The following is a 13,435-nucleotide window of genomic DNA, read 5'->3' as shown; positions in this document are numbered from 1 at the left end:
ATGTATATTTTGCACTTGCACATATGGTAAAAGGCTACTTTAGCTTTACAGGTTTTTTTCCTCATGCTGTTCCTGGAAGCTCAGGGCAAGCTTGTGCTGTGGGAAGTATAGGGTTGCTGGACGGTGGTTTTATCGGCAGGCTGACAGCGTGAGGATGGATGTGGGAGACGGAAAGCTGGGCTATCACTGTCACCTCATAGACCTAGAGGTGCCACGCCCAGAATCAATGCCTGTCTGCCTGAAACACACAAGCCATCTAACCCGGCCTGGCACCTCCCCTATAAATCAAACAGGAGCTGGCTGTTCTGCCAGCACCACAGATATTGTTTAATATACTTATGAAAGAGTTCAGAGGTACACAAAGTTGATCCAGAAGTTGAATTTGCAAGGAAGATGTAGCATTATTAGCTGCAGTAGACTGGTGCCAAAAGATGAATGTATATTTAAAGCTTAGCAGTAGTACTTGTTCTGTAAGTAGTACTTGTTCTGTAACCTTTGACCCTCTGTATTTTTCAGATGATGAAAATACTGACAATGCTGAAGAGTGGAGTGAAAAGCCTGGTAAGTAGATTGTGTGCATGGATAGAGAAATTCTATAAATTGACAAAAAAAAATCTAAATATTTTTTTATCTCTGTTATAAATAAAGGGTCTTCAGATTATGCAAATTATTACCAAGGCTTGTGGGATTGTGAAGCTGATAGACCCTGGATAGAGAAATTCTATAAATTGACAAAAAAAAATCTAAATATTTTTTTATCTCTGTGTTTTAAATAAAGGGTCTTCAGATTATGCAAATTATTACCAAGGCTTGTGGGATTGTGAAGCTGATAGACCTGATGAGTTGGCCTTCCAGAGAGGAGATGTCATCCACATCCTCAGCAAGGTCTGTGTTTGTTCCCTCAATCTCTCACAAAAACACACACACACACACACACACTTTTAGTTCATCCCTGTTGGCTGTGTCCTTGGTTGATTTGTTAGTTGAAGCGCTCTGCATGTATTTTGATTTTCTTTTTTCTTATCTCGCACTATCCATCTCCTCACTAATGATGAATAATACGCAGCTGGCCATAAGATGAGTCATATCGGTCAATACTCACTGACTTTCTCTTAGCAGCTATTCATTTACTGTATTCTAAATGACAAAGCTGGGATGGTCTTCACTCAGTCAGTACATTCTTTTTGCAGCATTTTAAAAAGAAGGCCTCAGCCAAAACATAATGAATCAAGATTTGTGACTTCTATTTCTATTGCTTTTTTTCTGATGATCATTCTATGTCAATCACACAATTTAAGAAATGAATAGCATCAGCAACGCATCAGCTTTCTAACAAAGCAGATGCATTTATAATGACTTTTCTTACAGATTAAACCTGTAGCATGTCATATTGACATACTAGAAAACTCCTTGTACATCTGTGGTCTGTAGACCACTGCAATACTGTACTGAGGCACATGTTCAATAATATGCTGTTGATTCATTGCTGTAGTTGTGTCTTGGAAAATTGAGTGATCAGCCAAGCAAACCACTTTATTTGAAGTATTCGCTTTAATCCATACATTTTTGTGTCCTACAAATGGGATGTTAGCAGGAACACATAGTGTAGTTGTTTCTAAAAGATACACCACTGAAATAATCAATGTGTTTTAATTTAGCCTTTAACTGAGCTCAGTGTTAGCTTAAAGGGATAGTTCGTCCAAAATGAAAACTATCTTGTCATTGTTGTTCCAAACCTGTATGCCCTTTTTTCTTCTTTGTTACACACACAAAAATATATTTATATCTTACTGTTATTAGTACTGTTACTGTTTTTTTTTGTGGGTGTGTGTTCTGCAGTATGAATTTATTTCTTCTGTTGAACACAAAAGAAAATATTTTGAAGAATGTTGGTAACCAAACAATTGCTGGTAGCCATTGACTTCCATAGTATTTATTTTCCATACTATGGCAGTCAGTGGCTACCAGCAGCTGTTTGGTTACCGACATTCCTCAAAATATCTGCTTTTGTGTTCAACAGAAGAAATATATTCATTCAGGTTTGGAACCTGAAGGTGAGTAAATGTAGACAGAATTTTTGTTTTTGGGTGATCAATTCTTTTAAGTTAAAGAAAGAATTCTACAATTAATTTTGGCACTCTTGATATTCAAGTAACACTAATGAAATGAACAGATATGACCACTAATGAACCCTAAAATCAAAATTAAATAACATTCAGATTCAGTTATTCAAAAAACAGTGATTATATATTACATCCACTGTGGTTGGTTATCAAAACACGGTAAGGATGTGCATGGGTCATTTATTTTTATCTCATGCCATATTTCTAATTTGTGTAAACAATGATTCTAACCATCTCAGAGAGCTGGAGCATGACTCTGATTTTGTCATCATGCTGTTATTATATTCAGACAAGTAGATTTATCAGCTCTTACTTTTAATCCCTCTGTGACTGACATGTAATTGAAATAGCTTTTATTGATGGCAGTATTTTCGAAATGGCTGCACTTGTATCGCTCAAATCTCTTAGACCTCTTCGGATGCATCCTCAGAATCGTTTCAGACAATGTGGGGCTGCAGCTCTTGTTTTACGGGTGCTTCCCTGGAACGTTGACCTTACTGAATGAAATATAGGCCAATGGCTAGAACTCAAGCCTAACTCTAGCGGTTCCACTCATAAAGCAGTGGTCATAAAACCTGAGTGCATAAATTCTGCTGCAGTGGAGGGGAGGCCAAGTATATTTGTGTCAACACCGAGCGTAATTACAAGGTGATAAAGACGTGGAAAGTGCTAAATCAGTTCCGCTAACCAACAGGTTTTTGAGGCAGCGCTATGATTGACCGCTGTGAAGTCACAAATCAAAGAGGTCGACAGCGCTGTCATAGCATTGGTGTAAGCAGAGCGTACAGATTAAAAAAAGCTCTCTCATCAGTCTTTATTGATCCACCACTTACAGTGAATAAACAGCTATTCGGCTCATCTCCACAAATCACTACATGTATCTATAATATGTGGGAGCATTTTAGAGTGTGATAGCACATGCACAAAATAGTTGCTTTATTAGTGTTTATTATTAGAGTATTTTGGTAATGCTCAGATGGAACATGGAATATAAATTTAAAGGGGTCATGATATTTTCACCATCATTTCATTCTGAACCAATTTATTTTTGAAAAGTTTTTTTTTGTCCACACAATGACAGTCCAATGGATTTGTATTTGGGGTTTTTTGACCCCACTTACTATCTTTGAATGAACAGAAGAGTCCTTTCAAAATATCTTCTTTTGTGCTCATACTGGTTTGGGACAAACATGAGGGTAAACTATCCATTTAAGTTCTGAACTGCACTGCCATGCCCAACACTGAATTTCAGTACAATCTCAAATTGATTTTTTTTGCTACATTTTATTGGTGATTCATTCAGATTTTATTTAGTGTGCAACCATAATAGTTGCATTACGGCTCACGGTTTCCTTCAGATCAGCCTCTCCTTGACACCATTGTTTCCCTGCTCATGCCACATGGTTCCTTAGTTCAGAACACTTGAACATGAAATAGCGGCGAAGGCTAACATCCATCTGCCAGCTGGGTAGAGCCTACTCAATCCTCAAGGCTGAAGAATCACGGCAGCAGGATATTTGGAGATGTTTTTCTTCCTGCTCTAATCACATTGCATGTACGCTATCTACATGTAATTTAATTTGTCTTATTTTTGTAACTCTTTTTTTTTTTTTTTGCATTATAGTTTGTTTTCTTTGTTTATTTTTTTCTAAATGTGTAGTTGAAGGGCCCAGTAGAGTTTTTTTTTCTGAACTGTTCTTTTTTTTTCTTCTTCAACCATACCATCCTTTTGCATTCCAAACTCTTAATTTATGTGCCTAGATTCAAAATACATGACTACCAAAGGTCAGACCCAACACATGCCAGAATTCCCACTGGAATCCCCTTAAAATCCTGGAATGAGAAGCAAAGAGATTTATTGCACTAAAGATGGAGGCAAACTTCTCCAGGACCCTTTTAACATGCAAGCCCACTGATATCCCTTTCTTTCAGTTCGTCTTGGCCTTTCTACAGCATGTGCTTTACACTCTCACTGTTAGGGGCTGTAAACCAGGAATCTTAGATGCCAGTCGAGACAAGGTCCAACCTACTTTTAACATCCAGATGCTCCATCAGTATGGCTGTGGACACTACTGCCACCTTCTGGCTGAAGATTGGAAGGTTTTTCAAGCTAGTGGTTTTTAAAACAAATACTTGATGGTTTGTGTTAAAAATCTGGCTCATTATATTTATATTTTTTATTTTAAATTTAAAATTAAATTGATATTTATAAATATATTTTAAATATATTATTTATATTTATGTGTAGTTTATATATAGTTTGTGTTTTAGACTGCCAGTTAATCTGATAAACATATATGTTTATGTGTAATTTTCTCATGTTCCACTGTGCAGGTTTTTAAAGGTAGACATAAATGTGAATTTGCATATGAATGTGCAGTTCTCTCAGACAAAACTGGGTGATTGTGACTGTTATCTCCTCCCTTGTGGGACACATCCTCGTAAACTTCAGACAGATGACTGTTCCAGTTGGCCTCCTGCCCAGGGGGTCTGTCTCCTACAAAATGCCTAAAGAAAAGGAAAAGGTGCCATAAAAGAAAAGGAAAATCCAGTGGAAATATACACTCCTTTATTTAACTCATTCTCACGCACTCATCTAAGGACCTGCCTTCTTTGTGGCAATAGAGGCGCTGTATAGACATATTGAGCTTTCTATTTACCATCAGAGGCATCAGGGGGTGAGTCTGGGGTTCTGGGGTCATGCAGAAGGCAACGGTCATCTCTCGGTCAACTACAGTAGGTCATTATTCAGACTAAGCCAATAGTCCAGAACTACACAGCGGCCGCCCCCCTCACACTCTGCATAATTATTATAAATGGGAGGCCACATAAACAGCCATCATTACAGGCTCTCAGCAGCATACACAATCCACTTTAAATGCCTATTAAGTTTAAGTGCCATCAGTAATCCCCAAATGTACTTTTACAATGGCAGATTATTTGGTCATCCACATTTTTACTAGATGTCGCACCTTCGAACGCCCAGTATTTGGGATTAAATAAGGCCTGTGGTGTTTCCGCTCTGGTTTATTTGACTACGCCAAACAAATATTGATATTACGAGTTCTTAATGGCTAGCTATGATGAAAATGACATGCAAATGAAATGCACTGATTGAGATAAATTGAACGACGGCTGTCTTTGCTCGAGCAGCAGATCAATACCTGTTCGCCACCTGCCGTGTCTGCTGCTTAGGACTAGCAAACAACGTGATGTATTGGTGTTTGTCTTTTAAGATGGCTGGATGAGTGAGTCCCTGTGCAGCACTGAGCGTGTGGAGCTGATGCTTTACGATGCGAGTTAAGGAAAGAGAAGCAGGAGAGGAAAAGTGGAGGAGGGGGTTGTAGCACCCGAGTGCCGGGTTCAGCGGCGGGGCAATGAGAGACTTCCTGCGCTCCATCACTCCCAAGGCCTACCTCAGTCAGCTGGTGGCCAGGGGCAGAGGCCTCATGTCTCATTCTTATTACCATGTCTACTGCCTCCACGGTGTGTGTGCGTTTCTACTCGTAACCGAAAAAAATGAATGCACACGGGCACTGAGGGAGAGTTTGCAAATAAGGGAAATGATTAAAACACGATTGAGGAAGGAGGCATGCATGCAAAGTGTGTCATCTTAGAGGGAAATTTATAGAGGGGAGAGGAAGAAAAGGTTGATTGGTATTCTGGTGTTATTATAGACAAGATTCACTTTTGATCCTGTCATGATATTGTTCAAGTTAAGCCACTCCTTTTTAAGGCATCATTAGCTGTCAATCTGTCCCCTGGTCGCTGGAGAGCAATGGGCCCATCTGAATACCATTGCCAGCCACCCCCCTGAGTGAGAAATAAATGATATCAGTGGCACACTGCAGGTGTTGTCATGGCAACGCACACTCCCGATAGCTCCCTGTGCCAACTCCGCCTTTCTCGGGAGAAGGTCATGTGGAGCTCAGCGTCATCGTAGCGATGCACTTCATTTTCACAGCAGCTGCCCACCAGACCTAGACCAAACTGAGATGCACCTGACCCTGTCCTGTTACAGAGAAGCTTCCCGAAAAGCCACTCATTATCCCTGTCCCATGCAGTTCTTTCGGGCAAATCTCTATAACAACCCTTTCTACGGTCTCCCAAATGCCTCTAGCTGACAGATGCATTGCCGAAAAGCAGATTGCTAATACTGGGAGGCAGGAAAAATGAGGCAGGAATGAAAAGGACACGAGTCATTGAAATGGGACGGACTGCACTGGAATGTATTGACTCTCTTTCTTGTACTGTGTGTGTACTCTGTTTGAACCCACAGTTACACCATGTTGGGGAGGGTGGGGGTGTGGAAGGCGGGGCGGAGGAGGCGTGTTGGATGGGAGGAGGTGCAGCATGTTCAAAATGGCTTGATCAGCCATGGACGCACCTGTGATTTCGAGGAGTATTTTACAACAGTGTGTTCCAGTCCTCGACACTGATTGCCATTCTAAGATTGCTAATATACAGTTAATTCGGAAAAGTACTTTTCACTGTTTTAACATTCTGCTGTTCCAGAAACACTGTCAGTCTGTGTGTTAGTATAGGGATTTTTCAGTGACTCTTTCTGCAGGTTACTTCGTTACACCAGTAGGTGGCGAGGCACAACTGTCTGTTCCTGAATAAATCAGTGTTTTTGAAGAAATCGGTTGATTGAATGATTCAGTGACTCACTCAATGAAGTGACATGAATCAATAAATGGTACATATTCGTATGTCATTGAATCATTTACTCAATCAATTTGTTCTGAAACGAGGGCTGCATCCAAAATCGCATACTTCCCTACTATATAGTATGTCTGAATTCACAATACTCATAAAAGAGTTGGCTGGATGACCTGCTACCTCCAGCAAGATTCTCAAGTTTGCATACGATGGACACTTTACTATACCATGAGGCCATGGGAGAGGAGTTGTGAATGGCAGTGAAGTGACACAACTGACACTGGTAGGTCTCGTGATAATGACAACATGGCGAATTAAAGCGGCTCATCTGCATTGGCTGAGGACTACATTAAGCTCTCAGCACTGTGGGTGTGCTTAAAGAGGGGAAGGTAATTAGTTCCTACTCTCCTCAGCAGGCAGCGGATGGATGACATGCTCATCATGTCTAAATGTACAGTGTGTGCTGCTAGAATACTAAAGCTCTTAAAACACTTCAGTCTTTCACTATCAGTGTATCACATGTTCTTTAATCTCCTCAGTTATAAACCCATCCACCTGAATCTGTCTTCATTCATTTAAGGCCAGATCTGGGGCTCTCTCCACTCGTACTCTGAAGAGTTTTGGCCTGGAATAGCTCTTAAAGGTATTTGAATTTGGAGAGGAGTGAATCAAGCGAATGTTATGGTGGAAAAAAAAAGAGCTTCAAGAAAAGAATAAATAGAGATTTCCTCTGCTTCCCTCAAGGCATAACATGTTATTATACTTTTCCAGCACCCTGATATTATCATTTGTGCATCCAAGAACCAATGTTATCCAAACACTAGTCACCTAACTTACGTCAATATCTCTAGTGGCAATCATTGTCTCTAACTTCTAACAACAGATTCACCGCACACTTCTTTAATTACCACAGAAATCGGTAAATCGGTGTTTCAATATTTAAATTAACATTTACATTTGCATTCGAATGGCTGTATGCAGGTGCATGAAATTTTTGTTGTATTATAAACATCATGATACTTTGTTTTATGTGCAGTTTTAAAGCCCTGATGATCCAAACAACTAAGTAAACATCCTTAAGAACACTATAAGTACCATCTCTTGCCACAGCATTTTATTTTTTATGATTCTGCAGATAAAAATCCTCATCACACATGCATCAGTTCCTAAGTGGCTAAGCTCAATGTTTCTGTGACAGAAGACTGCATATGAATATAGATTGAACATATTTGGAGACAATATATATGCAAAAAAGGCTATTATAATTTGTTTGCTGATTAATTGATTTTATATTTTGTATCTAATACAATGAAATTCATCCAATGTATTACCTTTGAACTAAATCAGTTGAAAAATAATTGTACACTGGTGTCTTCTGATCGTTGACCAAATCCTCATACAAGTGTCTGTATTTCTATTTGTCTAAACTAGGAATATAACATCCATGGATGGTGGGTTGGAGAGCTGGATGGCGCTATTGGCATAGTCCCCAAGGAGTTTTTACATCCTGCTTATATTCTATGAGGTACTTGCAGTCACAGAATCATTCTACATGATTACTTAGCTTATGGCATAAACGAGAACAAAGAAACACAACTTAAACTGAGAGTGAGAAATTGTGTAATTGTCACATTGTATCCATCAATGAACTTTACCACGGTTTTAAAGTTTCAGAAGTTTTCAAAATTGCGTCAGCATTAAATCCAGTCCCTCCATGCTGACACCTGCTGGAAATTATTGCAACTACAAAGATATATGGCAGCATCATTTTAGATTCACACATTAAGAGTATATTCTTCAAACTGGTGTTAAATATTTTTGTTTTCTTTTCTAGGTTTGCTTTTTGTGAAGATCACAGAATGTTCAGCGTTATAACACTTTAACACCTCATCATGGTTTGAGAACTGTCAATGGTTAGATAAGAATGTGAATTCAACATGCATTTTAGCCCATTTCTAGAACCTTAACCCTATCCGAGACCAAATAGATTTTCTTACTTTTTTTTTGTATATAAGCCTTTTTATATATTTCATGATTAGTGTACACTAAGAGGCTTGTCTAAATCTACATTTCACTGGTTTTCTGATTTGTTCAAACATAAGCCACATTTATGCAAATGGTGTACATAAGAAAAACATTTGTAGTGTAAGAACTTCTCATTTATCATCACTTAAAAGCTGTGTTCTATTTCAACAGCACAAAATATTGAATACAATTATCCTTTTTAATGTACAATTAAGACCGTGACTGCAAAGAGCCATTATCAGTTATTCTTTAGTATGTTGAAAGTTCTCAACTCTGCATTTGTTTTTTTAAATTGCTTAGTTCACAGTACTACTAGCAATTTCAGTAGATATTACTCCATGGAAATAACCTGTCATACCACAGTTTAATTAAAATAAAAAGCCTTGCCACTTTGGACTCAAGTATACTTTTTTGTGTAAAATGTAATTACTTGTATTCAAATAGGGACTGCAAAACAAATTACTTCTAAAAATATTCAGGAAAAAAGCACAACACAAGAACAGCACTTAATGATGTGCCTTAAATGTATTGTAAAAACAATACTTTATTCAGCAAAATGTATCACAAATGACATCGGACAAAATGAAACCATAAAAAGCTTCCAGAACCTGATGAATCAGTTATTTCAGATGAAAATATAATATTCCATGTAATAACTGTCAGATCACACTCCAAATAAAATCTCGCACAATAACTGCCTTGCTTCCACTTTAGCCTACATGTACATTTCAGATGAACAACATAACCTGCTTAAGTGAAATACAGCATCAGTAAGAGCTCTGCTTCTCAACCGGAGAAACAGAGCATCATGGGTAGATCCATAATCACTTAACCCCTAAGGAAGCTCAGAAACACTTGAAATGCATTCAAAAACTACATGGAATTTGGCTTTTCAAAAGATACAAAAATGAAATCCACTGTTGAAACATTTCTTTAATTAAATAAAGAAAAACAAATCGGAGTCAGTTTCCTCGGGACGCATGTTCAGGCTCTGCCTTTAAACATTTATACTGTCCGCTAAGAAACAAAATAATAAAAATCAAAAAGGGCTCATTTTAAAGGGTTTAAAATCGTGACCATATTTTACAATTCTATCTTAAGTGGCATGTACTATCAGGCCAGATTGAGGTGTCCTTCTCATGGCCTGGGTATAATGGGTAACAGGACTGCTCTAGAACCATCTGAAGGCTAAAGCTAGCTCCAAATGGTGGAACAACAGGCCAATAATGAAAGGGGAGGGGGATCTTAGTACAGAGCATCTGTATTGCTGCTCCTCGGCCTCTTGATCTTCTCTATGTTCTTCAGGATCATGTCATGTAATGTTACCTGCAGTACAATTACATATTAAATCAATCATCACAACAACTCCCAGACAGCACATATATACAGTAATCTGACTTCTTTCTGTACATCAAAATAAAGATAATCTTTAAGATAATTTGCATTATTACTGTTATAGCAATACTTACGTATTGATTTCTCAGTTCTGACACTATGATCTTGAGGCTGATGTATTCTTTCTCGTCAATCTCTGTCACCGTGCGACGATAATCCTCCTATAACAGTCAAAATATATATTATACATATATTAAATAATTACTGAATTCCTGATCTAAATGCTATGTGTACTTTAGATATGACTTACAACATGAGGGTATTTTGCTATTTTGGAAACTAGCTTTGCCCTTGTGATGTAGTACCTGTAAAAAAGTTTTTTATTTATTTAATATGAAGGTAAAATAAAGTGTGCAAATCTTTGATTAACATTGACTTAAGACGATGATACAACCAGTTTATCTAAAAATGTGTTGCCCATTCTCAATGGGAAAGTGCCCAAGCAACATCGCTCGGTGACACTGTCCAGCAACACTGCTCAAAAAGTTGCCCCGTGTATCATCACCTTTAGACACGTACCTGGAAATCTGATCTAAGAAAGAAGCTGCTTCCCCTTCCACTGTTCTGAGTTCAGTCACCGTCTCTTCCTGTGGATGGTGAAGATAAACAGAATCATAACTCCAGCTAAATGGCTGACAAAGTCTTTTCATTTGAAATTCCCTGACAATACCAAACATAAGGAATCATTTTTCTTTAAACAACAAAAAAATACAATAAATTGTGAAGAATCACTGCTTGTCTTTTTATGTCTGCCTACAACAAATATAGCTTATGCTGATACAAGACCTTCAATGTACCAAATGAAGAAATGAAAAATGTGGCACCGTACCTGAATTGAGACGCCAAAATTGTTGCCATCTTCTATTCTTGGGATTAACAACTGAACCCACATCTTGACCTAGAAAACAAAGCAAATGACATTTATCCAACACACTTTTAAAGAGTGAGAGCATGTCTGAGACTATGGTTACATGGTCTTACCGTGTTGCATTTTTCTATGACAGTTCTGATTTCAGGCTTGACTTTTTCAATCAGCTCCACCAGCTTGCCATTGCTTTTCATCATTCCACCAGGCATGACAAAGACTTTGGTACCGCCAACTACAAACAGAAATCATAGGCCCCGTTTCTACCTGGTACTAACATGCATTTTCAGTGATTCGATCACAAGTGGTCAGGCGAGACACATTAATGTTTTTCACCTGGTAATCAACATGCATTCAAATGCATCTCTTGACCACTTGTGTTCAGATTTCGTCGTCACACTCAACATCACATTCACATTAGCACTCAGTGTGACGCACGAGTATTACTGAATGTACAAGTGAGCAGGAAAGCCAGTGAATGAGATCATAATTCATGTGGTTTGGTCCAACTACACTATGAAAGCAATCCAATCTAACGTGTTTTCAGCTACCTCTGAAAGTGGTCAAAAGTAAAATGCTTTAGACCCCGTTTACACCTGTATTTAGTGTTGTCCACTTTTGATTGGATTGACAAAAACACATCTTAATACCAGGTGTAAACAGGGCCACAGGATAATGTAGGGAAGAGGGAGAGCAAGATGTTTTGGTATCAATATAGGTCTCAAATTTATTTTATTCACCTTCCAAATTCAAGATACTGTTTTTATTAGGAAGGAAAACTCACCTTTGTCATCTCCTGCACCATCTTCAAGTTTCCTCTTTTTAGCATTTTGCTGTTGAGAAAATGTTTCAAGGTTACTGGCTGATCTTTTAGTTTCATGCCAAACAGACAATCTTTTGCACAAAGCAACAGAAACCTATCCTATTAAGAGAAAAATGGCTTCTTACCCCCTCCAGTCCATCATGGATGTCTGTAAGTAGAATTGGGTCTGGCACCGTCAGATTGATCTCTGAATGAATTTCTTTCAGCTCACGGATATTAATTGTGGGATCCTTAAAAAAAAAATCAAGATGTAATCAAACGGCTCTCTCACAAATTAATGTGTTCATCTGAATAAGTAAATGTCAAGAATGCATAATTTTTCCATTATTAAACTTGCCTTCAAAAACTGGTCCAGCTCTAACAGTTTCTTCGGGAAAAAGTTTGCAACCAAGTCTTCAGCCTAAATTTGAATAATTAAACCATAAGCGGTCCAACAGTCACAAAACCATTCATATATATATAAATGCATATAAACTCTGGGTAAATGCAGCGGTTTACCTCTGCTGTAATTCGTTCCCTGAAAGCATCAACCTGGCAAGACAACAATTATTCATATATAACTATAAACCACAAGACATGTAATACACAATCAGATTTTTGTTGTCACAGTTTATAATGTCGTGTCTTTGAAAGTCAAGCACTTTCAGAAGAAAAACCGCAACCGGCGGCCCTTCTATTTCAAGACGCTGAATCACAACATGTAACGTTCCCATGAAATCGAGCCGTTTCCCGCTCTCCCGTGACTTGTTAGCCTTCCTCGCGATCTTCACCGTAATCGCTTGACAACATAAACAAACGCCTTTAATATACTTTTAGCTTAATGATGTTAAAATCGTGCTGAAACCACTATGCAGTTCTCCCGCAGCGGCATGCTGCTGTGCTAAAACACGCTTCATCCACACACACTCGCAGTTAACGCGCATGTGGGAGCTCTGGCTTCACCCTGAAGATTTGATATGTACAATCCTCACATACTTTATTACAACATGTATTTTCTGCTTAAAACAGAACTGATTTCACAAGCATATATGTGAGTAAAAGTTAGCAAACACGCTCACGAGGTGACACGCGCAAGCCGGCTAGCCGCAAGCTAACATTTACAAACGCTTCATCGGAGTGCTCTCTCTTAAAATAAGGGAAGCGGCGAGACATTTACCTTTTTTTTGATTTCATTGTCCACCTTAAGAAGCGAAGACATCGTCTCGATTCAATAAAGGATAAAAGTAATGGATTGTCCTAAAAGCATTAACTAACCGTGTGGCTCACTAAACTGCTGTCAGCCACAAGGCACTCGCGCGCTTCTAGATGACGTAAACACTTCGAGACCATAGATGTCAATACATAGCCTTCAAATCTGTTCTGCCTGAAGAGTAATATTTACTCTTCATTCATTTTGAATTTGATATCATCTGGAATACGCAGAATCATCTGACATTCATGACAAAACCAAATCAATACAGTATAGTGTACATACTGACGATTCGCTGCAATCAGCATAGCTTCCGTGCTAAAACGGTATCTACCTATTCACACATCTATGTT

At 38.5% G+C, this 13,435-nt stretch overlaps 1 protein-coding gene and 1 long non-coding RNA gene across 3 annotated transcripts; one reads left to right on the top strand and one right to left on the bottom strand.

The window, feature by feature from the left end:
* Nucleotides 1-783: 783 nt before the first annotated feature.
* Nucleotides 784-9,840, top strand: LOC107582748 (uncharacterized). Its single transcript, XR_001608973.1, has 3 exons — nucleotides 784-885; nucleotides 8,217-8,310; nucleotides 8,620-9,840. It is a non-coding gene; the product is annotated as an uncharacterized lncRNA (long non-coding RNA).
* On the bottom strand, nucleotides 9,321-13,218 carry LOC107582747 (proteasome activator complex subunit 3-like). 2 transcript variants are annotated; one of them, XM_016268720.1, is made up of 11 exons: nucleotides 13,050-13,218; nucleotides 12,392-12,424; nucleotides 12,231-12,293; nucleotides 12,019-12,123; nucleotides 11,855-11,906; nucleotides 11,187-11,305; nucleotides 11,035-11,103; nucleotides 10,725-10,792; nucleotides 10,456-10,510; nucleotides 10,280-10,366; nucleotides 9,321-10,136 (listed from the first exon to the last, which is right to left on the bottom strand). In XM_016268720.1, exons 1-11 carry the CDS (start codon nucleotides 13,089-13,091, stop codon nucleotides 10,056-10,058), a joined length of 774 nt encoding a protein of 257 aa, XP_016124206.1. In that variant the 5' UTR covers nucleotides 13,092-13,218; the 3' UTR covers nucleotides 9,321-10,055. The 2 variants fall into 2 exon arrangements, with proteins under 2 accessions (XP_016124206.1, XP_016124207.1); XM_016268721.1 differs by having other exon boundaries at nucleotides 11,855-11,903.
* Nucleotides 13,219-13,435: the final 217 nt, after the last annotated feature.

The sequence above is a fragment of the Sinocyclocheilus grahami genome, unplaced genomic scaffold (assembly GCF_001515645.1).
Source record: "Sinocyclocheilus grahami isolate Dianchi unplaced genomic scaffold, SAMN03320097.WGS_v1.1 scaffold47.1, whole genome shotgun sequence".
NCBI lineage: Eukaryota > Metazoa > Chordata > Actinopteri > Cypriniformes > Cyprinidae > Sinocyclocheilus > Sinocyclocheilus grahami.
The sequence above is the reverse complement of the archived record's forward strand: the minus strand, read 5'-3'. Positions and strand labels throughout refer to the sequence as shown.